General features: G+C 33.5%; 2 protein-coding genes across 4 annotated transcripts in view; one reads left to right on the top strand and one right to left on the bottom strand.

Moving 5' to 3' along the window:
• Positions 1–943, bottom strand: part of LOC106051837 (macrophage mannose receptor 1-like) — a 112496-nt gene extending 111553 nt beyond the window's left edge. The window contains exon 1 of the mRNA XM_056004786.1: positions 764–943. The gene's annotated coding sequence lies outside the window, so the exon portion shown is untranslated. The remainder of the gene's footprint in view (positions 1–763) is intronic.
• On the top strand, positions 758–26246 carry LOC106058019 (beta-mannosidase-like). 3 transcript variants are annotated; one of them, XM_056004788.1, is made up of 19 exons: positions 758–776; positions 8414–8531; positions 9620–9766; positions 9903–10045; positions 11127–11326; positions 11558–11625; positions 13422–13591; positions 13971–14136; positions 14373–14539; positions 15781–15918; positions 16728–16884; positions 17496–17609; positions 18878–19057; positions 19916–20013; positions 20194–20341; positions 21139–21291; positions 21492–21664; positions 22517–22705; positions 23209–26246. In XM_056004788.1, the coding sequence occupies exons 2-19, from the start codon at positions 8429–8431 to the stop codon at positions 23734–23736; spliced, it is 3042 nt and encodes a 1013-aa protein (XP_055860763.1). In that variant the 5' UTR covers positions 758–776; positions 8414–8428; the 3' UTR covers positions 23737–26246. The 3 variants fall into 3 exon arrangements, with proteins under 3 accessions (XP_055860763.1, XP_055860764.1, XP_013070848.2); XM_056004789.1 differs by lacking the exon at positions 758–776 and adding an exon at positions 7759–7828 and having other exon boundaries at positions 8488–8531; XM_013215394.2 differs by lacking the exon at positions 758–776 and having other exon boundaries at positions 8047–8531.
• Positions 26247–26399: the final 153 nt, after the last annotated feature.

The following is a 26399-nucleotide window of genomic DNA, read 5'->3' as shown; positions in this document are numbered from 1 at the left end:
CAAAATTAAACTATTAAGAATCATAAAGAAATGAATAAACTAAGACAATTGTTTAGAGCTAGAGTTTAGAAATATATTTGCAAACTCAATATCTAGATGAAACCAATGGACTAAACAATGAAGTAAAAAAAGGTTGGCATATCTTCTTCTTCTTTATATTGCAAAGCATCGATCAGTGTAGTAACAACAACAAATAAATCTAGTAAATTAGATTCAAACTGTTCTATAGCTTACATTGTATGGAAGAAATAGTCAAGGAGATGAAACAAAATAGTGACATGACTAGTTAATAAATAGTTAGTTTATGTTTAAAATACAGTAGTTAATGTTTGTTCATGTCCATACAATTAGTCGTTTTTATGAAACGCTCAGGGAAATAGGAAATTAATACACACTGGGGGAATTTTGGTGCCCTGTGCGGCCCGCACCACCCGCACATTGGTAGCTACGCCACTGTGTTATAGTTATAGTACGGAACCTATGGCTAAAACCATGGGGTAAAAAAATATACCATTTGCAATTTTGCATTTCCCGCCTTCTCTTTCATTTCTTCTCTGGGTCAGTGAGTTCAATCACATGACAAGTAACTGTAAACAAACGAGTAGACGTACTACTACTACTAGTACTAGTGTGCAAAAATAAAATCTAGATCTAGATCTAGATTAGATCTAGAGCTATATTAACTATATATCTAGATCTCATCTATAGATCTAGAGTCTATACTTCTAACTTCTATACTATACTATAGTCTAGAGTCTATTACCCTATATTATTATGTAGGCTCAGTAGTGGGTAATCCTGTAGATCAGCGCCCCGCGTCATTTTCACGACATTCTTTGTTGTCAAGGCTTGATCAGCAACTTGGCTAGATTTTTTTTGGCGGGGGGAGGCGTGTCATTTCGAAAGCTGCCAACTACAAATAAACATTTCTTTTACAAATCTAACTACTATTTTTTTTTTAATAAGAAAACGATTTTATTTTATGCAGATCTAAAAAAAACAATTTGATAAATTATTGTAAATATATATTTTTGTATTTTTATTTCAAATGTTTAGAGTTTTGATCTAAATCTATGTCAAATATATATATATTTATAGGCATATATATATATATATATATATATATATATATATATATATATATATATATATATATATATATATAATATGCTCTTATGCTGTGATTGATTTAGATCTATGTCCAGATTTATTAGATACCCCACCAGTATAAATAATTATTATGTCTTACGTTTTTCTTTAGGCTGTTACTCATTTTTTCCAGAATTATTTTTTTTCAGAATTTAAAAAACTTAAAATAGTAAAATACTGTGATAAAATTACAGCCATTGACAAATATAAGATACAGAGATGTCAATGTTAGTAGAACTTTACCATGACAAGATTTTAGGAGACTTTAAGGATGGAATGTATGATCTATATGTATGTGTGATCTATGTGTATATATATACATATATATTAACATATATATACATATACACATTTATATATTCAGTTTGTCCTGCAATGTTTGATGCATTGTAAAACATACACAAAACTATGCATTTTTCAAATAAATTATTGGTACTTGATTGTGAAAATAATAAATATCTTGCCAACATCCCAGCCAGAACAGAGAACAATATGTAATCTTTTTTTTCCAAAGATTTATTTTAAACATCTCAAATATGTCGCTATTTCATATTTTTTAAATAAGAAACATTCTTTTAGAGATGCCTTCATAATATTCTCTGTGGTGAAAATGTATATTTTTAGTACTTATATGTATCTTATATATGGTCATGGTGTGCATTTGTGCTAATTATATTCATTAGATTCTAGTGATTTAGCGTAAATCAAGTCATTAAATATATCGAGAACATTAAATTGACTAAAATTCAAAGAGTTTTCAGGTAAGGTGAGAATTATTTTCACTACATCTTAGATCTAAAGGTAGACACTGTCACTAGGTAGGCCTAGATCTACGGACTGTCCACTGCTACAAGTAGGCCTAGATTTTAGGTGAGGGCAATTTTTAGGAGGATTTATGAGACTTTTCATTTTTTAGGAGCACTACGAATCTTGGTGCTGTAAATGCAGGGGCGGATTGGCTATATGGGCGTTCGGGCAAATGCCCGGTGGGCCGGCACCAAAATGGACTGGTGGGGCCACAGGAGCAAATGGATGCCACTTATGTATCAAATTGTTAAAATGTTTTATGATATATATGCTCTTATAAAAGGGACGCTCCTAATTCTACAGTGTAATACTAAATTAATGTAGGCTCTAACACATTTTTCGAAATAATGTAATAGCCTACATGCGTAGACAGTGCTACTAGTATAGGCTTAATCCTTTTAGGATCTAAAGTACTACACACTGAGCGATTAAGATAAGGCCTATATTTATTATTAGGAAACCAATATTTGCACGCATACATTTACCGATACATTATCAAACTTAACCTAATGATTCTGAAGACAGGTAGTCCTAGAATTGGAATCTCGTTCTATTATTAGATTTAATTAAATCAAGAAAAATTCAACAAAAACAAAATCGAACACTTAAAACACAATGTAAACCATGTGCAATGTTAATATTTATTTTACCATAACAATACTCTTTGAAATAAAATACAAAAATACACGTTTATAAAGGTCACCAAAAAAAAAATTATTACCTTATTATAATATCAATACACAAACTTATTTAGTTGATGTTTAAAAAAAAATTTAAAGTTCTTGCTCTCTCTTTTCACAGACACATATTTAAAAAACACATATGCCACACATACATAAACTTATATACATTTTAAAAACAGTTACTGACGTTAGCATCAATGCATAGGATATGATTCAGTAATCCCCACCAATAGTTCACAGAAAATATGTTTATGCCCTAAGGCAGTTCTGAACATAAATTTATTTAAATATGAATGGAAGAGTCCGTTGCTTGTTCCGAATTGATGTTTTAATTTTCGTTTTGCTCTCATCCACATATTCTCGATGTTTTGAGTGTGTGTGTATCGCTGTCGTTGGGGTCTACGAAGTTGTCTTGATGTATTACTACAGAATGACTGTAGACCCCATTATTTATGTTTGCTCTATTAGAGCCCATCCATCAGATACTATGTGCGTACCAGGCAAAATGTGTTGTGTTATAGCTTGTGTTAACGTTGCTGCAGTGCCATCAGGAACTTCGACTAAAAAACATTTTTTGGAAAGTCTTTCAACACCTCCAAACACCCAGTGGCCTTCTCTCCACTGACCTCTATGGTATTTTCGATGAAAGTATTTTGTCTGATCAATCTCAACAACAATTGGATCTCCATTTTCGTCGATGCCACCAATTTCCAAAAGTCAGTGTCTTTCTATATAGTTTTCACATTCGTCTCTGCAAAAATTGCACCAGTCTATAATAGTTTTGCAAGAAATATTTGTTTCATGGATAATGTTAAACTGGGGCATGTCATAACACCAACAGTAAATCAACTGTAACAACTGTTCAAGTGCTATGCGACTACCACTGAAGAACGAATCGTCTCGAACTGATTTTCGAAAATCACATCCCCGGCATGACCAACGGAAGCCGTCGATTCCTTGGGTGGGCATAGGCGACCAATGTTGCTGGCTGATGACAAATGATACAGTCTCATACGTATTTCTAATCAATCGACAATTGGCTAACCAGGCCAGGCAGTTTTCTTTTGTATTGATTGCTGCTGATAATCTTGTTAAAGTCCACCTCTCCTCTTTTATCTGCTGATCAGTCATGATTTGATCTAAATTTACTATTCGAGTACGTCTTACAGCCATTTCTGTATTGTGCACTTATATAATGTGTTACAAGAACTTTTATGAGATCACAAGCACAAAGCAGATCGTAAAGAAGTACAAAATAACAATGCCTAACAACTGTTAAAAAAAACTGTTGTTTGAATTCTAGAGTGCCGTAGTATGTTAAGATGGTTGTGAGTCTCTCTTATATAGATTCGACTTGGTTCATTTTTTTTTTGGGGGGGGTTGACTGGTGGGGGAAGAATGTTAATTTCAGAAAATTCATTTTCACACATTTATCTACATGCCGAAGGATGTCAACCGTCAGTGTAGATTTAGTGTATAGAATTGTCCCCTATCGTATGACTACGTAACCAAACCAGGTACAACTTTGTTCACTTTTTTCGATTCTTTTCTTACGGACTAGTGCTTCCTACCTGCAGGTTAGCGGTAGTACAGTTTCTATTTTGTTGCCCATCATTCGGAGCGGTAAACAATTAAAACTTAACATAAACATAGGGATGAACAAGGTAGTTTATGTGATACCCGTATGGCAAGTTTACAACATTAGAGCCGGTGGAATTTGGGGCTGGGCGAGGGGAGATAAATTGTGAAAGAATTCAGTCTTGGTCAAGTTGGGTGGACACATTTATAACTGACAATCTTACTTTCGGAAATTCCCGAACGCGATAGTCATTTCAAAAGCGATCTAAATCTAGTAGTCAAGAAAATTTACATTTAGCCTATTTATTATTTACTTTGAAAAATTATAACGGTCAAACTAGAGTTTTTCCCATGTGGCCTATGAACTAGATCTAGTATTATTTTTTTATCAGCGATGTACATCAACTTTTAATATTTTTAGTAAATTTATTTGAGCCGTTTTGATATCAGCGTCCATGCAGATTTCTGAAAGTTCCACGAAGTTCTGACATGAACAGAGGTATTGTTAAAAAAAATTCTCTCGACTGCTAGGTAAACACTAGTGAATTTGTATATGCAAGCTTCGTATCGTCACAAATGTCAAACACAAAAAGAGCGCAGATATCAATAGAATAAAACGCAACGAAAACGTGAAAAAACATGCAGCGTGTTTTCTTAAATTTATATACCAAAGATGATCGATGAAAGCTGTAACATAATAGTATTATATGTACATTTGCACACTAGCGCGTCAGTGCAACACCGCTTGTGTTTTCGTAATAAATGGAGTTCCTAATATGTCTTCCCTCTTAAACACTAGTTTGTTATTTGTGTAATGCAAATATTCTAAAAAATACAGACCCAAGCATACTACAAGTCCACTTTAGGGAACTGCAGGAGAGCTACGGAGATTGTGGCACCATCTACACAGACGGATCCAAAATGGAGGGAAAGGTCGCGTGTGCCTGCTCCTTTCGGAACAAAACAATCTCCCGTAGACTCCCCGATGGCTGCTCCATCTTTACGGCCGAATTGCACGCAATATCGCTTGCACTTATGGCGGTAAAAGCATCAGAAAGGAGGAAATTTATAATCTGCTCCGACTCCAAATCTGCATTGCAAGCTTTGGGGCGGATGAAGACTGACATCCCATTGGTACATAAGAGCCTGAAGCTGTTGAACCAAATAACAGCCGACCGTAGGGATGTCACCTTCATCTGGGTCCCCTCCCATGTTGGCATTGAGGGAAACGAAGCCGCAGACAGAGAAGCAAAGAGAGCCCTAAATCATGCGGTGTCAGGAACCCAAATTCCCTACTCGGACCTGAGACAAAGTATTGCCTCTGCCACCTATCGAGAGTGGCAGAACCAATGGGAGGCTGAGACTCACAGTAAACTCAGGCAGATTGTGGCGGATGTCAGGTGGCAGCCCAAATCTAAGGGTCTGACAAGGCGTGGTAGCACGACCATGTCCAGACTTAGGATTGGCCACACCTACATCCCATTGGTACATAAGAGCCTGAAGCTGTTGAACCAAATAACAGCCGACCGTAGGGATGTCACCTTCATCTGGGTCCCCTCCCATGTTGGCATTGAGGGAAACGAAGCCGCAGACAGAGAAGCAAAGAGAGCCCTAAATCATGCGGTGTCAGGAACCCAAATTCCCTACTCGGACCTGAGACAAAGTATTGCCTCTGCCACCTATCGAGAGTGGCAGAACCAATGGGAGGCTGAGACTCACAGTAAACTCAGGCAGATTGTGGCGGATGTCAGGTGGCAGCCCACATCTAAGGGTCTGACAAGGCGTGGTAGCACGACCATGTCCAGACTTAGGATTGGCCACACCTACATCACGCACTCTTTTGTACTGAAGAGAGAGGAGCCCCCGCTTTGTGAGTACTGTGACTCTCGCCTCACCGTGGAACATATCCTCGTTGATTGCCCCAGATACCAGGATGTCAGGGCGAAATATTTTAGAGCCACTAATTTAAAAGCACTATTTGATAATGTCGACCCTAGGAAGGTACTGGGCTTTATCCGGGAAGTGGGGCTATCTACGAAGATCTGATTTATGAATTTGTGAACATGCACTATTTACATTAGATTTTTACCAAATATTTAAATTTTTACTACCTTTACTATTTTAACTGTGAATAGACCTTGATTTTAATGATATGACTGTAATAATCTGGCCCTTGTTGTTTAGAGAGAGAGTAGTCCTTAAGGGACTGCAGGCACGACATGGCCTAAATTGTGCCGATGTGCCTCAAATTACAAATTACAATTACGGGAGGCTAGTTCAGTCCCCGTTTAGGTCTCGATAAGAGCAAGTAGTGCCAGGAGTGTAATAGCGTAGTTGTGATGGAGTGAGAATCGGATATTAGTTTCGTTTATGGTCACACTAGTTTGTTTGTTATTCCTGTCGATTCGGGAGACTGTTGAACAGCCAACCAACCAACTAACCACATTCAGGCATCAAACAAATCAAATTAACCAACCAACCATCCTGTCATCCTACCACAACTTACCAACTACCAACACCATCAAACCAACTAATAAGCCATTCATTCAGCCAACCAACCAACACCATCAAACAAACAACTGCCAACCAACCATCCACAGCAAACATACAACATTCAACTATAAAACACCCTAACACAACCATCCAACCAACCAACCACTGCTAATCCACAGCAAACCACCCACAACCAACAACCTACCAACACCATCCGACCACAACCAACCAACCAACACCATCAAACCATCCAACCAAACACAACCAACAACCACTGCCAACCAACCCCATCAAACCATCCAACCAACAATAACCAACCATCCACAGCAAACCAACAATATCCAACCAATCTACCAACCCCACCAAACCATCCAACCAACAATATCCAACCAACAAACAAACCTTCTAATACCATCAAACGAACCACAACCAACCAACCAACACTATCAAACCATCCAACCAACCACAACCAACCAACCTACCAACCCCATCAAACCATCCAACCAAAAATAACCAACCAACCACCCACAGCAAACCAACAATATCCAACTAACCTACCATCAGACACCTTAACACAACCTCCCAGCCAACCATCTATCCATTCAACCACAACCAAAAAACCACTGCCAAACAAGAAAAAAATCACAACCAACCATCAATCAAATCAACCAATAAACTATCCATCCAATCAACCACAATCAACCTACCAACACCATCCAACCACTGCCAACCAAAAAACCACAGCAAAATAATAACATCCAACCATCAAACATCCTAACACAACAACCCATCCAACCAACCACAGCAAACCAACAACATCCAACCATCAAATACCCTAACACAACCATGCAACCAACCATAAATCCAAGCAAATAACCAACCACAAACATCCATCCACTCATCTATCCATCATCAAAATTACCTTAGTTTCTATTATTAATTACTTTATTTATCTTTAGAACACTTGCAACAGCCTTTAGTAAACAAAATGTGAAAAAAAAAAAGATCCTTAAAATACTACAAGTTGGCAACACCACTGTACATTACCAACAAACAAAATGGCGGCGTGCAGATCATATTAAAAGTCGCTAACGTACTTTATTTATGTCATTCAAAATGTAAAGGTTCTTTTTTTTAATCCAAATTTATTAAAAAACACTAATTGCATGCATTAAATGAATTAAATTTTATCCTGGCTAATTATCGACATTTTATGAACGCGGGACGCTGATATACAGGATTACCCAGTAGTGTATAGTATAGTTATAGTTAGTAGAGTATATGATATAATATATCTATTCTAGACTGTCAAAAGAGACTAGCCTTGACTAGGGTAGTCTTAGTCTAGAGACTAGTAGAGTCTAGATCTAGTACTACTCTAGTACTTAGTAGACATCTAGATCTAGTAGAGGCACTACCCGTGACTACCGCCACTAGCTAGTAGCTCATTAGTAGGCTGATTAGGTGACTAGAGACACGAGAGTAGTCCTGAGTAGAGGTCTAGCTAGACCAGTGATCAAAATTAAACGTCTTCTTTCTAAGATCTAGACATAGATGAGATGATATACTTGATATAGATTCTAGATCAAATTACCTGTACTGTAGATCTAAGACTAAGAGTAGGCCTACTCTGACTACTCAAACTCACTGCCTACTAAAACTTTACCCTAAAGATTAACTAAATAAGTTCTATTTCTATCTAGATCTATAGATCTACAATGTTTGAATTTACAGTTATCTTTTTCTTCATAATTCACAACGTACATGCATATTACAGAGTGGATTTGGGAGGGAACTGGACTTTGACTGATGATTGGTCTGGTTAGTAGATTCTAGCCTACATTTTATAGATCTATAATTCTATATTAACCCCAAAGTAGCCGAAAGCCAAAGAATTGTTAAACTTAAGATATAGATCTAGATGTCTGTAGCTATATATATAATATATGTAGTTAGATCTATCATCTAGTAGACTAAAATAAGAATCTTAAGTGAAACTTTAATTTTAAGGTAATACTATTGCAAGCGTCTTAAAGTTAAAGATAGAAAACTGGAAGCTAGATTAGATCTATTGGGGGACAGAGAAATATAGAAGTGCTGATCTTAGAGAGAAAGTGGAGATGGATTGGTCATTTACCTAAGAAAAGATACTAACAACAGAACTACACAGGCCTTAGATAGAAGAGGAAGACCAAAAAGAATATGGTGAAGCATTGTACTAGATTCTAAATGAGCTGAGAGGGCAGGAAAGAGCCTAGCAAGAGACAGTGGCATAGCTAGGAATTTGCCATCATTTCGGGGCCCCTGCATTTTGCTTAATATTTAATGTAAAAAAAACAATTTCAAACACTCAAATCAAAGTATCAAATCCCCCTCCCTAGCTATGCCATTGTCAAGACACCATGGAAAGTGGTGTGTTTTTACTCAGGCCCTGTGTTCTATAAGGAACATAAAGAATAGATGATGAAGTATATTGGCATATACTGGTCACACATTTCACATTATAGACTAACATATCTATTAAGTTTCAACTGTGGGGATTCTCATTTTGGGTGGTGCTTATGCTGCCAAACATCTTTTATAACATCCTTGCACATTGTAGACTTTTCTTGCCATGATTTTAGATAGATCTATGAAGCACTTTCTCCACTGACCAAATAGAGGGAGATATAATAGACACAATCTCTTCTCTCTTGTTATGGTTACCCACCATTTAAAAAAATGATTAGTAGTTTTACTTGGGGTATCTGAGCTCAGCAAGCACAGGTTTCAAACTCGAGCTCCCTTGATTGGTAGCCAAGTGGTTTATGCTTCTTGGTTATCTGAGTTGATTCAAACAAATAGAAAGTTTAGTTATTAGACTGAAACTAATGCTGATTTTTATTTAATTATATTTTTTTTCATTTCAGGTATCAAAACATTTGGACGTGTTCCAGGTTCCATTTATACTGCTCTTGTTGATAATGGCATAATTCAAAATCCTCTTTACCGGCAGAATGATGTTAATCTTGCCTGGATTGGTTACACAGACTGGAATTACACATTTTCATTTTCAAGTATTGTACTGAAGTTGTTTTTTTTAGTGGAGTGGAATTAGTTGCAATATGTTCAATTCTTATAATACTGTACAACTATTCTTTACTGGACTGACTGTTGTGGTAATTGTTTCAACTCCTAATATTACTCTTTCAGTCAACAGGGATAAAGTGTTATCAAAGGTATTAGTGTGTGAAGGCTTGGATACCATGGCTGTTATAAACATCAATGGAAAAAAGATAGGTCAAACAGATAATATGTTTGTAAAGTACAGTTGGGATGTCACTGATATTGTACAGGTATACTGTTAATCTGAAAATAAACTATAGTTGTTCCTTCTAGAATGTCTTATATCACAAATTTCTTGCAGTATAAGTTTAAAAGTTGGATTTTAAATTCAAGACTGTTTTGTCAATAAGTTTAAAGATTTAGCTTCTTTCTTTCTTTTTTTTTTTTTATTTATGGAAGAAGATAGTATTGTGGCAATTGATGGTTTATTGTTCATAATTTCTGATAGGCTCACATGAAACACATTTTTTTAACCTAAACATGCACTTAGTTCTTTATGTTAACAATCATTTCTATAATATGTCACTAGTGATACAGTCATCTCTCCAAAACAATCTATTATTGTAATGTTATTTGGCCCACATGTTTGTCATGCTCCGAAAATCCTTTTACATGTAATTCTTAACAAACAACAGACCCACTGGGCCACCTATGAGTTTGTGTAAAAGTATGTATAATTTTAATCTAGATTTGTTCATGCATATGTCTTTGGATAATTTAGATTAATGGTGTTTTTACAATGGGCCTTTGTATTAATGAACAGTAAAATCATACATGATTGGTTTGATTAATATAATTATCCTATTCAGACATGTTCTTGGCAGTTTAGGATATCCCAGGAGCAGTTTATTTGGGTTGGTATAGACTGTAGAGTTCACCAGTCTACAATAGATAATGTAGTACAATATATAGCACTACCATCAAGCTTCTTTTCTAACACATGTTAATTAGACATTTATATAGTATGGACTTGTGTTCATTCTCAATCTCTATTTGTCATTTCTTTCCTATCAAGTATTCATTGAAACAATTTGGATTTCTCAACATTTGCAGGCACTTCATTTCTTTCCTTAATCATTTTTAAGTATCCATCAGAGCTGTCTGAATTTAATACATTCTTTAATTGAAACCTTGATCATTACTAAGTTTTGAACAAGATGCTTTTGATCCAACAGCTAATCATTTTCCTACATTTTTCACATTTACATCTTAGGCTACTCTAGCTTTAATGTTTATAATAAATAATGACGCATTAAAACCTCAGCAAAGTATAGAGAAATAAGCCATAGTTTTTATTTTACATTTGTTAAGCCAGGAGTGAACACTATCAGCATTCTATTCACTTCAGCTGTTAAGGAAGCTGCTGAAAGAGCTAACAAGTCTGCCTACCTCATCCCACCTCAGTGTCCACCCAGTGTTGAAAATGGTGAATGTCATGTCAATCAGATTAGAAAAGAGCAATGCTCTTTTGGCTGGGACTGGGGTCCATCCTTCCCTACACAGGGGATCTGGTAATCTCAACTACCATTTATAGTTTTATTTATAGTATTTATTTGGTCATATTCAGATTTCTTTTATTTACTAAAATTTACTATTTACTTGTATTTACTCTAAACTAGTAGATTGATAAGGAAAGTTCAAAACCTGACAGATGTTGATTTAGTGAAGTATTATTGCTTGTTGAATTGACAATAAGTGCTTGTAAATATTGATGTTGAAATTTTTTTTTTATTACCAAACAGGAAACCAATTTATTTAGAGAATTTTAACACAGCTATTATTTCTGATTTGTCTGCTGTTGTAAGCAAAGGTATGCCTGTATGTATAATATTAATTTAAAAACGAATACATTTTTAAATTTGTAGTTTGTTTGTTTTTATTAGTTGTTTTTTTTTTCATTATCACTGGTCTGGTCCTAGCCCTTACTTAGACTTAGACTTAGGTCCTCCCGCGCCGTTCGGCGCATTGGGCGGCAAGCTGTCTCCATAATGATCTGTCACTGGCAATGTCTGAAGCCTCTTCCCATCTGGTGTCCACTGTTCTGAGGTCCTCCATGAAGGTGTGTCGCCAGGTAATACGAGGACGTCCCTGTTTGCGCTTTCCTCGTTTTGGCTTCCATGTTATCGCAACTCTTGGTGTGCGTAATTCATTTTGACGTAGAACATGTCCCGCAAACCTCATGCGACGCTCAGTCACAACCTCACTAAGTGTTCGACTCCCAGTTCGGCAAAGGATTTCCTTGTTTGAGATCCGGTCTGTGTAACTGACTCCCAAAATCCGTCTCAGCCATCTCTGTTGAGCCACATTTAGTCTTTTCTCAATTTTGACAGATGACTTCCACGTCTCACATGCATATGTAGCAGTTGGAATGACGATTGTGTTGAGAAGGTGTATTTTTGTCTCGAGTCCAATGGCTTGGCTAGTCCAAATAGGCTGCAGCCTTTGGAAAATGCTCCCTGCCTTTCCTATTCGGCACGCTACATCATGGTAAGCATCTCCATCATTTGTTATGATGCTGCCAAGGTACGTGAACTTGTCCAGCTCTTCAAGCTTTGACTCGCCAAGTCTGACGGGGACACCCTTTGCCTTATATCCCACTCGCATAATTTTAGTCTTATCCAAGTTTATGCGGAGGCCAATTTTGGGTGCCTCTCTGTCTAGGCTCTCCGTCATTTCTTGAATGCATTTATTTGTAGCCCCGAGTAGTGCAACATCATCAGCAAAGTCCAAGTCCGTCAATCGGAGTTGTTCATGCCATGGAATACCAAAGGCAGTCTGGTTCATTGCTCTCCTCATTATATAGTCGATGGCTAGGAGGAAAAGGAAGGGAGATAAGATGCACCCCTGTCTCACACCTGTCTCGATCCTAGCCCTACAAAAAAAGATATTTTTTTTTAATTCCAAAATTATATAACTTTTATGTACATGTATTTATTTTTCAGTTTGAACTTTGTTCCATTTTTTATGTGACTTAGATTTATGTTTTGTTTTTAGACTTAGGTCCTACACAGTAACCCTAACCCTGCCATTTGGCACAAAGGGCTGGAAGCTCTTTTTACATAGATCAGTTATAGGTGACTATCTGGTGCCCATGGATTTTTTGTCTTCAAATTCCTTTAGAAATTGTGCCAGTTTATTGCATTGGTGTATGTTCCATGTTTCTTTGCATTGAAATGCTTTCCTTGTATTGGGCATTGCATGTCATGTTGGATTTAATCCTATCCACATGTAAAATTATCTCTATGTTTGACATTTTCTTTTTCTGTAGCAATTGAAGTTTTTCATGGTGGGGTTGCTAATTCCAGGTCAAACCCTCCTAATTTTTCATTCGAGCCATGATGGAGTTTTTATTTAATTTAATATTAAAAAAACATAAATTAACAGGTCTTCATTTTTGTATTGCCATAAGCAGGAGTTTAAATAAATTTTTACAAATATTGAGAAGAAAGATTTTTTATGATAAAAAATCTTTGTTGCCTTTTGACCTTACATTTGAGCATTCTTCTTTTAAATTTTAAAAGGAAATTATAAACAGGTCTTTCCATTGTCTTCTTTAGTTTGACTAGTAGTATTGCACTTATCATTACTGATCCCTTTCAATTTCAGAGAACTCTCAATGGCTAATCTCAGTGGCAGTGTATTTTACAATGACTGGAAATTCTACAATTAAAGGACAATTGTTTGCTGATCTTTCATCCTTGAATGTGTCCTACAATCAACAAGTCTTCATTTCTGCAGTCAACAGAATTGCAAAATTTGTTTTAGCTATTCCAGTTGTAAGTATTAATACTTGTTCAGCTTGTTGCAGTCGATATGAAGCATATTTGGTTGCAATGAGAATGGGAGCTTATTTGGTTAATATGAGACATACTGAATGGATGGTGATGACTTAAGCTGTTAACCACTGAAACAAAAATTAACTAATTCAATGGTTGAAGTAAAACAAAATATCATAAGCTTCAAGATTTCGTTTTATAATTTATTGCATAAAAGGTAAGTCTACCTCCAGATTACTCTTCTTGAGCTTCTTCTAATGCCCAATTGTGGATTTCTAGAAACATTATATTTGAATTGTAGAGAAACACTACGAATTATGTAACCTTAATGAACTGCAGAGTAATAAATTAAAATACATGTGTATCTATTTCTCAATAGAGTACTAGTGTCCACCTCTGGTGGCCTAAAGGATATGGACAGCAGCCATTGTTTAACCTGAGTGTTACATTAACTACTGATTCTGACAAATCTGTGAAACAAATTAGACTGGGCTTCAGAACTGTGGAACTTGTGCAAGAGCCAGTGACCAACAATACTGATTTAGGTTATATTTAGTCTTATCAAATTTCTAGTGTATTCTATTTTTGTAAATTTTCTTTTTCCTAATTTTGTTTAGTGATTGTCATGTGTTATTTTGATCTTTCTCTATCAAAAAATTGACACCGGGAAGTCTAAATGTCATATTGAATTTCTTTTCCTGCATTCCAAGGTTAATCATCTAGAATCCTAATTATCAATTAATGTAACAAATAACTTTGTGTTTCTTTTATATTTTTTTAGGGTTAACTTTTTACTTCAGAGTCAATGGCATCCCAATTTTCTTAAAAGGAAGCAACTGGATCCCAGCTGACAGCTTTCAAGAGCGTGTAACCTTTGATAATTTAAAATATCTTTTAACTTCTGCTGTTTTGGCTAACATTAACTCTCTTCGTGTGTGGGGTGGAGGGGTAAGTTAAAAATACTATTTATTTTATCAAAAGTGAAACAAATATTATATACTTAATATTCTAAAAGATTTTGTTTTAAAAATTTTCAATGTACAGATTCAACAATGTAATATTTAAAAATATCATTGCTAATGTTAAAGCTCTCACCTGATATTATTGACATTATTGGCATATGCTACTATAAGTAAAGTTAAACTTTGTATCTTTGTAAAAATACTAATGTACAAGTTGAACTCTTGATTCACCTTGATTCACAGACACAAGAGTCATCTTTAATTTTAAAATAGTCACTTTATTTCTATCACTATATCTATTACTCATAATAGAAATAGTTAGGACTTAAAATCAATAATAACTAAATGTCTTTGACAATACAACTAAGAAACTTCTGATAAACATAACACAAGCATAATCTACCCATGGAGATTCACTATAACCACTGACTTAAAAATGTAGAACCAATTTTCTCTGTCAATCCACACAGAGATTCAACATAACAACTGCATGAAAGCACCTTTTATTTTCTATCCACAGAGATTCAATATAACAACTGTGTGAAAGCACCTTTTATTTTCCATCCACAGGGATTCAATATAACAACTGACTTTTAAACTTAGAACTAGCTCTTTCTATCCATATTCACTGAGGTTCATTATCTCAGCATTTAAAAATAACTTGCCTAACATAGTTATGTCCCTTAACCGTGTAAATGAACCAAGCTTTTTACTGTATATGTGCTTTTAGCCACAGCAATTATAATTTATAATTTTAGACCAATGTAAAATTTAAAATCTTATATATAAAGTAGAATGTAAGGAGTATGTATATTTGTCCTGTTTGACTAATCTTTCTAAAACTTGGCATAAATGTTCCTTACACATGGGGGATGCTGTAGTACATGTTTAAGTTCCCTACCCCAACTGGGGGGGGGGGGGGGGGGCACTAAAAATAATAAAAAAAAATACCTAAATCTATCTCTATAAAAGAATGAAATTTTTTAACAAATTGGGTAAACCCATTTACACAGTATTTTATATTAGATATGTGAGCTAAACTGGTAAACCCATTTTCACACTAAAAAAATGTTTTGGGAACATATCCGGCTTGTTTTATTATAAAATTGGCTGCATATATACCTCATCTGTAGAGGATATTACAACTAAATTATCTCTATGATAGATTGTTAAACTGTGAAATTACTTATAAAATAGTTTTCATTGAACATTTTTTGCTATTTGCAGGTCTATGAGTCCAATGATTTTTATAACTTGTGTGATGAGCTGGGCATACTCATATGGCAAGACTTCATGTTTAGTGTGGCTATGTACCCAACACGAGAAGAATTTCTGGAATCTGTGACTATGGAAGTCAAGCATCAGGTTTTGTTTCTATATTTAGAGTTATGACAAAAAAATCTATAGACACCCTGAGGACTCATCCCATGTGCCAGTGTTGTGTTAGATCCATAATTTAGAGTATAGAAAAATTGTTGAAAGTATCTACATTTTATTGACACCATTGATTTAACCAGTCTTTAAACAGATGTGCTTACTGTCAGTGCTGGAAACAAAAAGTTGGTGTGCTATTAAATTGATGACATCAGATTTCATTAATAATATTCTAGGCATTTAACAGCTTAATGGATACCTTTACAAGCCCTTCCTCATTAAGAGTGCTATAAAGCAAGGATATATTTGGAACACATCCTTTTTTTTTTTGGGCATTTTCTTTTCAGTTGTTCTTGTTGGTGATTTAAAATCCTTGGAAGACCAAAAAAAAAAAGGTTAATGCTTACATTTTCCCAACTTATATTGACAGGTCCCTGATCTTACTAAACTTTCAAAGTGATAATAATATTTCCTGTACAGTACTTTGATTTATGTGAAATAGGGTTGGGCAACATGTATGCACATAGCACACAAATTAAATAATTGTCATGTGCACTGTTAAGTATTATTGCACTGGCCTGACCATGTCATCTTCATGCTAGTTGAACAAATTCCAGAAGATATACTCTACATAGGGCTTGCTTTGAGAAACAGATCTAAGGCATTCTCCATGCTAAACTTTACTTATGTTTACAAATTGGATGAGATGATAAATAATTATCCTCTTCTCAATCATTTGAAAACATGTTATGGTCTCTTTTTTACTAATAGTAGTTTAATTTACACTTCCTATGTGTCAGGTGCAAAGACTTAAGCACCACCCATCAATCATTCTTTGGGCTGGAAACAATGAAAATGAAAAAGGTCTGCGCCAGAATTGGTTTGATACTGACAAAAATTTCAGCCTTTACTACCACGATTACCTCCAGCTTTATGTGAATACAATCAAACCAATTGGTAAGACCTATGTCTTAGTTTGTATGCTGTTTTTGTTTTTTTTTGTTTTTAGTTTTCTGCAGCCTAACCTTAAGATGCTATAATTGTTTTAAGTCATGTGACATTATTGCATAGATATATTAAATGGGTTGACTTAGATTTGGATGACTACCTGGTCATGTGGTATGCACTCTGGACTGTCTCAATGATTCCAGGATCCAACTCTGCCATCTCCCATTGCCTTGCAAGCGGTTTGGGCTAGGATGTAATAATCTTTAACTCTGAAGGAGCATCCGAAACATGTAAAACAAACACTTTATAGATTGATTTGATTCTTCCAATAGTTTCTCTAAAAGCTTATCAAAGTTACTGGTGACCTTGAATTCCATGAAACTAATAAGTATAATACCCTATAAGTATATGAATATTTTTACTTTTTTGTTATATGTGCACTGCCAGTTAAGAACCAGGATCATGAATTATACTTTTCAAATTTAATTGTTGTTAGAAAATAATGATTGCTCAATTCAAACTCTTTTTTTTTTTACATACCTCATTATATATTGTGATATCACCTTAACAAAGGTATGATTGAGTGAAGAAAATATCATGTTTTATTAATACATCTTCAGTGAACGAAGAAGACTGGAGTAGAGAGTATTTGACATCTAGCCCAACTAATGGTAAAGAAAGTGAGAAAGAAGGCTATGTGGCATTTGATCCAGACAGTGAATTCTATGGTGACAGTAAGTGGTGCATTTACATATATAGTAAGACATTTGCATACATTGAGTTTTGTTTTATGTTTACCACTCATTCAACACGCCCCACCCCCACGCCTAAAGTATAGTAAAGTTGACACTTTTAAAAAAAATTTATTAGTTGTTAGTATTTCTTTGTTATGTGCGGACCTAGTATTAAGCCAAAGATGGTCAATCTGGGGGTCTTGTGTTACATTGCTAGTTAAAGCTGAGAATTGTATTTAGAATTTAAGACACCCTTTAGTCTGGTCAATATATTTTTTACATTTATACAATTTCTCATTGCATCTCAATGACATGGTGAGCTCTACTTTTTCTTGATAATTCCAACACCTAAACTTAATTTTTACAAAGCTTATATCAACTCACGCTGTCTGTCTATCTGGTAAAAAGTTTGTAAACATTATTTTTTTAACATCCAATCTCAGATCAAGTTGAAAATTTACACAATTATTTCTTTTACCTGACAACACTAGAATCACTAAAACAAAAATTAAACAATTAGTTTATTAACTATTGGTAATTAATTATTGTGTTTGGTATATCAAATAAGGGAAAGAAATTGTACTTGAGTGAGGTGGTGGTATAAGCTGAATTAGTCCCTTTTCAAAGGTGGCCACTTTAAAGTTGGTTTAAACTAAACAATAGATAACTATCCAATCTTCTATTACATATGCACCTCACAAGCAGGGTGGTTAGGATGTCTACTTGAGGAGGCTTGAGTTTGAATTCAGGTCGTTTCCCTTTTTTTTATAAATGCTTTTAAAAATTAATAACAGTAACAAAAAAATTACCCAGATATCCCTTTCTTTCTGCCCCCCCCCCCCCTCATTTTCCCAACTGGTCCAGATAAGTGATATAACATATTGAGAATGCTAAAAGCATGAAATAGTGCTAAACAAAAACTGTTGGTAAAAATGTTTATAATCCCACAGATTTATTGTTGTTTGTCTAGATCTATTACAAACTTAATCACATAACTAATCCAAACTAATTGATACAATTACACTTTGTATAAGCTTTGTTGTTGTTTTTTTAAGTATTTTTTTTATGTTTTTCTTAAGTTTAAAATTATATATTAAATTTTTGAAATTCCTAAATCAGTTCATTTGAAAGTCAGGTAAAAGTATTTGAGTCATGAACTCTTTATTCTGTACTAATGTTGTGAAAGCAAGAACATTTTTAAAAACTTTAAATTGAAATAAAAATAATCTTTTTTAATTTGACTATTGTTTTTAAATTAATGTTCACAGTTCACTTTTATAACTACATGATTGATCAGTGGGATGCCCGATGGTTTGAAGTGCCTCGTATGGCCTCAGAGTATGGAATACAAGCTTGGTGCAATAATGAAACACTGGCTGAGGTTTTTATACCTTCTGATTATGACATGAATTCCAAGATGGTCAGCCACAGGCAACACCATGTTGGGGGTATGAATTGATTATTTTTTTGTCAAATTCATATGGAAACTAATTTAACCCATTGCTTGTTGATTTGTAATATTTGTTTCATCTAAAATTAAAGATTGCTTTATACAACAGTATTGGGTACACATAAAAGTTACTAAACATGAGGCAGCATGTTTTTTTTATTTTTTTTGTTAAATAACTACACTAATATCAAATAGAAAGCAGTTGTTGTTTTAAATTGTATTTTCTGATTGAACATTTTTATTGACATGACTACAGAGATATCAATAGTTAGACAAATATCAAATAGACAGCAGCTGTTCTTGTTTTTATTTGTCTCATAAAAAAATAATTTTAGAATTAATTTTTCTGAAGAAAAAAAATGGGTTGCTTTACTTTTGTCAGCAAAACTTAAAGTTGGCAGGTAAAGTTTTTGAGTTGACACCATCATGTTCAATGGGGCCATGTAAACAGGATTCACTCTTGGAGTAGTTCTTCCAACATTTTTAATGGCACAATAAGAACGAATTAGTTACTTAACTTTTAAGGACAAAATTAGGTCTATCCGTAAAATACATGCAACTCTATTTCCTATTCATTTGTTACACAACACACTTTGATTATGAAACAGTGAGGCATGCTCAAAGATAATTGCTTAAAATTGCTTTTGATAGCCTTTTTTTTTAATCTTCTTAAATAGATGCTCATTTAGAAAAGTTGTCATACCATTCATCTTTCTTTTCTGTTGATTTTTTCGCTTATTCTATGCAGACTTTTATTTGTGTTATGTGGCTAACTTATTTTATATAATTTGAACATATTCAGAGCTTAATATTTAAATATTTTTGTTGGTTAATTATTACTTTAATTGATGGGCAGGTAACTTAGAAATGGCAGCTGAGGTTGGCTTACATTTAAATCTACCAGATTCTACAAATCCAGCAGTGAAATTTACAGATTTCATTTACTTGACACAGGTTGGTAATGATGTATTTAGATTTTTTTCCAATTTCTTTATCAACTTCTTCAGTTTATATTTACAATAAAAAATAATGGAAAAAAGAAAATTTTGTTGCTCTTGTTTCGAGATTTCAATTTCTTTTTAATTATACAGAATATTGTATATATTTAAATATAGTAACATTTCTCTTATGTAGATTAATCAAGCCATGTCTATAAGAAGCCAGACAGAACATTATAGAAGACATCAGTCTGAGTTACTTTCTGATGGTAGAGGGTTAACTATGGGTGCCCTCTACTGGCAGTTGAATGATATCTGGCAAGCGCCCACTTGGGCTTCCATTGGTAAGATAATTCACTAATAAATGTTTTTTTAATGTAGATAAACTCAATGTACATTTCGATTCCATTTACCTAAGTTTTTGGACCCTTGGGGCACCATGCAAGATTTGTCGATTGTCTTTCTCATTCCATTCTTTTGCCTTAGATAGAACCTCTTTCAATGGCAGGCCGGTCCATTTCTTTATGTTGTCTTCCCATCGCTTTCTATGTCTTTACTTCTTTTTCCTGGTACTGTTCCCTGAAGGAAGATCAATGTGAGGCCCCACATTTTGATTCATATTCTTAATATCATACTTATTTGTGTATACTTTTGTGTATGACTGTACACATAAATTTTCAGTATTTTTAAATTATTTCTTGCTTTGTTTGGAGATTAAAGAATTAGCAAATAAATTTTTTAAAATTCCAGTAAGATCAATGCCAACTAACCTTCAGACTTTTATGTAAAACAAAACATACTGAAAGAAAGATTAAAAGATAACAAATAATTTTGTAAAACAATTCTAATAAACAGTGAATATTTATCATACATATACAATACAACTACTTATTACAAATGCAGCCAGACACAAAAACTCTTTTCATTGACAATTAATTTTACATGAAAAATAGTCTATTAAAACTATTTATTCTTTAATCTAAAGTGCTATAACATTTTTGAAGGGGTTTAATTAAAACATTATTATATATTCATGCACTAATTATCAATCTGTGGAAGTGACACAATGAAGCTTTGTTACAGGGAATTGAAATTAGCATTTTATTGTGGTACTGGTATTGACAAAAACATTTTTTTTCAGATTACTCAGGATCATGGAAGATGTTACACTATTTTGCCAAATCATTCTTCATGAAGAATCTTATATCACCTTATTATGTGGATGACAAAATATTAGATGTATATATTGTGATAGATGAAATAGCCATTCAAGAAGTCAAGAATGGTGTAAATGGTAAGATTTCTACAGTTAATATTTTGTTCATGGCTTGTTGTATTTGGTCTTAGGTATGTGTGTGTTTGTAAGGTTACAAGAGGATATTTTCATAACAATAATTTTTTTTTTTTAATTGTTAAAAATGTGTAGTTAATTTGTTTAAATTTTGTACAGTATTGGAATTATTTAGTCCCTTTGAACTTTTCTTTTAATTGCAGGATCTTTATCCTTTGCACCTTTAACACATCCAAAAGATTTCAGATCTTATTTGACATCAGATATTCTCAGCTTAATGAAGAAATCTTCATTAGCAGTGCAAGGCTCTCTGAAGATAGACATGCATGTGTACACTAGCTTCGAGCCCATTCATTCATGGACTGTATCTTACAATGTAGGCATCTTGTTTAGTTCACTAAGATTCATTCATTGGAATGTCAGAGAGTATATTTTAAACCTGAAGGCTGCTAAGACTAAGTAAAGCATTACAAAAAGTAGCATCCATTTCTTTAGGTTCTAAATATATATATATTTAGACTGACATGACCTGCTGGCATAAGTCTGGGTATTACTGATCTACTGGAACAGATTTATATCAATGTCAAACATGGATAATGTTCCCTTCACATTACCACAATCATAAAAGTAGTGTGACAATGGGTTTACCCGTTCACCAACTTTCATATCAAATATAATATACTATGAAAATGTGGGTAGGTCATTGAACATACACTATGGTTTCCACCATGATCTAAAGAATATATATGCCAAGTTTTATCAAGATTGATCAATTGGTTTTGATTTTTATTCAGGATATACATACATACATACGCCTTACTTTGGGCTTTTTATATTTTATATATATTTTTTTTATCATTATGGTGATGGGTAAACAAGTCTACAAAAATGACATGGTCTGGTTTTTTACTAATTAAATTTTTGAGTACCACTGACATATGTCTTGGAAGTTAAATAAGTTTCAAGAAAAACAAACAACTAGAGAGAAACAAGAAGCTATTTAAACCTTTTATTATTTATGCAATTTTTTACAATTCTAATTTATATGAAATTTGAAGAAAACTTACAAGTTTGGAGAAGAAATCAAAAAGGAATGCACAAAAAACATTTAATTAATGTTCATTAAAATACTTTGAAATCTTACTATTATAGTCTACTTTTTACTTGATTTAGATTTTTATTACACACATTCTTTAAAATAATATATTTTTCTTTTTTTTTCATTCAGCTGACAACAACATCTGCTTCAGTTTTCCGTAAGTCTATTGATGACCTGCTGTCCGAGTCAGGTTGTCCAGCTAAAGAGAAATGTATACTGTATTTATCATCGACTGACTCTAGTGGTGTCCCTGTCTCATCAACATGGTTTGCTTTGACATATCCAAAATACTCAACCCTGCCTCCTGCCGAAGTACAGGTAAGATTTATATGACATTCAAGCAAAAACAAATAGCTGCATGACCAGCTAATTAAATTTCATTGTAAATAAATGAGCTTTAAACCTTTTTATAAAAAAAAACATTGGTAGAGGACAGCATTAAAGGCAATGTTTTTTGTTTTTACATATACATAACATAATTTTGTTTTCGCTTTTATTCTCAGGTATAACTTTTTCTTTTTATCATAGATTGATGTCATGTTATTTATTTTTAATTTGTAACACTTATGTATTGTTGAAAAATAGTAATTTTTTTTATTAAATAGACAGCCGTTCTTAACATTTCTCTGGTAAATTAGAAATGAGTTCTAACACCTCGCTAGTGAAGCATACAGCAGTTTAAACAACTTCCTGCTTAGTTGGATAGGAAAATGTTTCATTTATTTAATAACATAACACTTGTGCAATTTGTACAAGTTTTTGTAAACTTGAAACACTATTACCATTATTACCAAATGATATACTGAATAAAAATGTTTCAGATTCAGTCAGTTGTAAAAGTGGATGCCAATACATTTCAAATAGAGTTGTACAGTAATGCTGTAGCCCTCTATGTCTGGCTATCCTTGGATGAGATTAAAGGTCATTTCTCTGACAATGGTTTCCCCATGCTCACCAGTGCAATAGTGGTCATGTTTTATTCCACTGCTGATGTAACTGCTGACAGGTTGGCGTCAGAATTGAAGGTGAAAAGTCTAGTGGATGTCCAGACTTTATCCAAAAATTATAATGGTTACAATACTTATGGCTGTCACAAGTTGTTTCTTTTTTTTTCTTTTTTGTTTCAAAACATTTTGGAGACACTGATTTTTTTTTTAAAAGTAGTCTTTCATGTACAAACATGTTACAAGTTAATTTATATATTTTTATATTTTATGCTTATTTGCATAAGTTTCATCATTTGCAGGATACTAGTTTTATTTTTAAAGAAAAAGCCTTGTAATAGACATATGAACATTAGTAGAGTTCCTCCAACAAATCACAACTTACATGTTTTAGCACAGGTTTAGACTGAATTCTTTGAGCCTATCTGTAGCTAAAAGTTAAAGAAAATGTTGGCTACTGGTGTCTTAGGGAAGTTTACCTCCTTTGTCACAGGGTAATGACTCAGATTGAGGATCTCTAAGAGTTTAAGATTTAGAGGTATTCAAACATACATTCAAAGTCCCTTTCCTTATTTAAAATGAGGTCTTAACTGACAAATGGTTGAGAACCTTGTAGTTTCAAGGACTAGACTTTACTTTTAAAGACTGAAAATATTCAGTTATATTTCCAGTAAAACAGGCATCTTTTTTTTCTCATTATTTGATTTAAAAATTAAATTCAATTCCTGAATGTCAAATTTTAATCTTGTAAATATTTTGGTTTAAATTTATAGGTAACAGGTTAAATTTGGATCTTATATTTACTATTTTACCTCTTTCAGTATGCTATTGTATGCCATTGAATATATTACTGTTTATTAAAATAATTGTTCATGCTTAATGTGTTTAAAACAACAGAATAATAACAAGTAATGGACTTTCTTCTATAAGCAGAATAGAATTATTAAAAGCCTAAGTCTTAAATATATTTTGGTTTTATTGTCACTATTGTATTTGAAGTGATCTGTATAGTCTCCACAATCATATGACATACACAGATTCGGAGGTCCCTATAAATATATTCTACACACTACTAGATTATATGTTGTTTTTTTTTAGTTAAATGTTTTGGCTTTCAAACTAATGCCAAATTTAAATTACTTGCACAATAACTTAACTGACATAAAGTACGGTAGTTGAAATAATGCACTGTGGAAATACAGATGATCAAATATAATCCAACAATAAATAAGCCCACTAAATAATCCACAGAGAACAATGATTAATGAACGTTAACAAAGACTAATGACAGTCTGGATATATAGCTTCACATTTTTTTTATTATTATAGCTTTTATATAGCGCTACTTTCATACTTATAGCATGCTCAGAGCGCTTTTGGTCCAATCTCAGTTGTGGACCAGTGGGGGGAGGGGGTATCTAGGAGTTGGTTTTCCGTGCTGCCTTTAGGCGCTCAGTAAACACAACTCTACCCAGGTCGGGTGTTGAACCTCAAGCCCCCTTCTAGGTAGCCAAGCCAAGTTCAAGCGCACTTGGCCTCTCGACCACACTTCCCACATTTCTTACATAGTAGCATATATCAATCTCTCTGGATTCTTTCTGTACCTGATAGTAAGTTCTATCACCTTCCCCATAATTCTATCTTGACCCTGCATCATTGTTTATGCAAACCAAGGTTATCTAGAAAGTCAGCTGTTATTGTGCTCTGTCAAACATAACATTGTACATACACATGTGAAAGTCATTATATAAATCTCTTTGTCCATGTATAATACAAAAACAAAAATTTATAAATGTCCAGTCTGATAAAAGTATAAAAATTGTCTAATATCATAATAAAAATAATGGTAATGACTTTTGATTCTGATGATTAAGGATGAGTGCAGTGTTTCACATGAGTGCAAAGCCAATGCATACGCAAGCTCAAAAATTTAAGGATGTTCAGTTTGATAAAAATGTAACGATTTTCTAATATTTCACAGATACAATTTTATAAGTATGTAAGAATTATTAGTCATTTGTCCAAGTTTTGTTTAGCAGACTTTATTTTGTCAATATTCTAAATTGTTCTCTAAACAACTTTTTCTGTGTCCTAGAAAAAAGGTGTCTGAATTTCTAACTGAAAATTTTCTTTTAAACTATTTGATGATAATTTAATGTATTCTATGCTCATGCTATTCTTTGATCATTACTTTTCTGTAAATAAAAAAAAAAGTGATCTAATTGTTAGTAATCTAATTCTACATGCATTCCAATTTCTTTTATCTGGGAGATCTAAAAATATTCTACAATACAATTGGGTAAAAAGCTACTAGACAATAATTGAAACAATTTTTCTCTATATTCACAACACATTGACTGGTTGTTTGGTGAGATTTCCTTCTCAATGGTTCTCATGATTTTTCTCCCATTATGACATTTTTTTTTTTATGAAAATTAAAATCTTTAAGTAGTGTTGGATTCTTTCTCATAGAACTGGTTGTTTTTCTTAACAAATTTAAACTCATTCTGTTCAGATTTCAAGATTGTCATAAGACTTGTGAAATTTTTGGTATTAGCAATTTTATTTAAAAAAAAAAATTATATTTCATTTTCTATTTGATTTCAACAAAAATTCAACACTTTTTAAATATAATTTCATAAAGATTTTTTTTTCTTTAGGGCACTTTTTTTTTGTCAAAACAACAGTTATCTCTTGAAAATCTACATTAATGCACTTTCAATTCCAATTATCAACATTTTTCATCTGATCTTTTCAAATATTGAAAATGGGTACAATTTTGTCAACAAATCTGTATTTGTATATTTTTTTTTTTAGTTTCATTTAACAAAAGAACAAATATATTATTACTTGTCAAGTTTTTGATGCGTGATTTTTATTTTTTGAAAGAGATAATACATTTTTTTAAAAAGCTATTTGTTGTTGACTTGGTTTTTCTAACTAGCAAACTGTGGTCTTCATGTACATTCCCATTATTGACATTTTTCCTTATCTTTAATCAGCCACCACCTCTGACCATAGTGCAAGTGAACTTGAATACTTCAAAGATGCTTATTCAAATCTGAACT

This window comes from Biomphalaria glabrata, chromosome 11 (assembly GCF_947242115.1).
Source record: "Biomphalaria glabrata chromosome 11, xgBioGlab47.1, whole genome shotgun sequence".
Classification (NCBI taxonomy): Eukaryota; Metazoa; Mollusca; class Gastropoda; family Planorbidae; genus Biomphalaria; species Biomphalaria glabrata.
Note: the sequence above shows the minus strand (reverse complement) of the source record. Positions and strands in the feature narration are given on the sequence as shown.

Coding starts and splice junctions, on each gene's coding strand:
- LOC106058019 (XM_056004788.1), top strand. CDS start 8,429: ATGTTTGAATTTACAGTTATCTTTTTCTTCATAATTCACAACGTACAT. Junction 15,919..16,727: donor CTATGGAAGTCAAGCATCAG/GTTTTGTTTCTA, acceptor CCTATGTGTCAG/GTGCAAAGACTTAAGCACCA. Junction 19,058..19,915: donor CAGGCAACACCATGTTGGGG/GTATGAATTGAT, acceptor ATTGATGGGCAG/GTAACTTAGAAATGGCAGCT.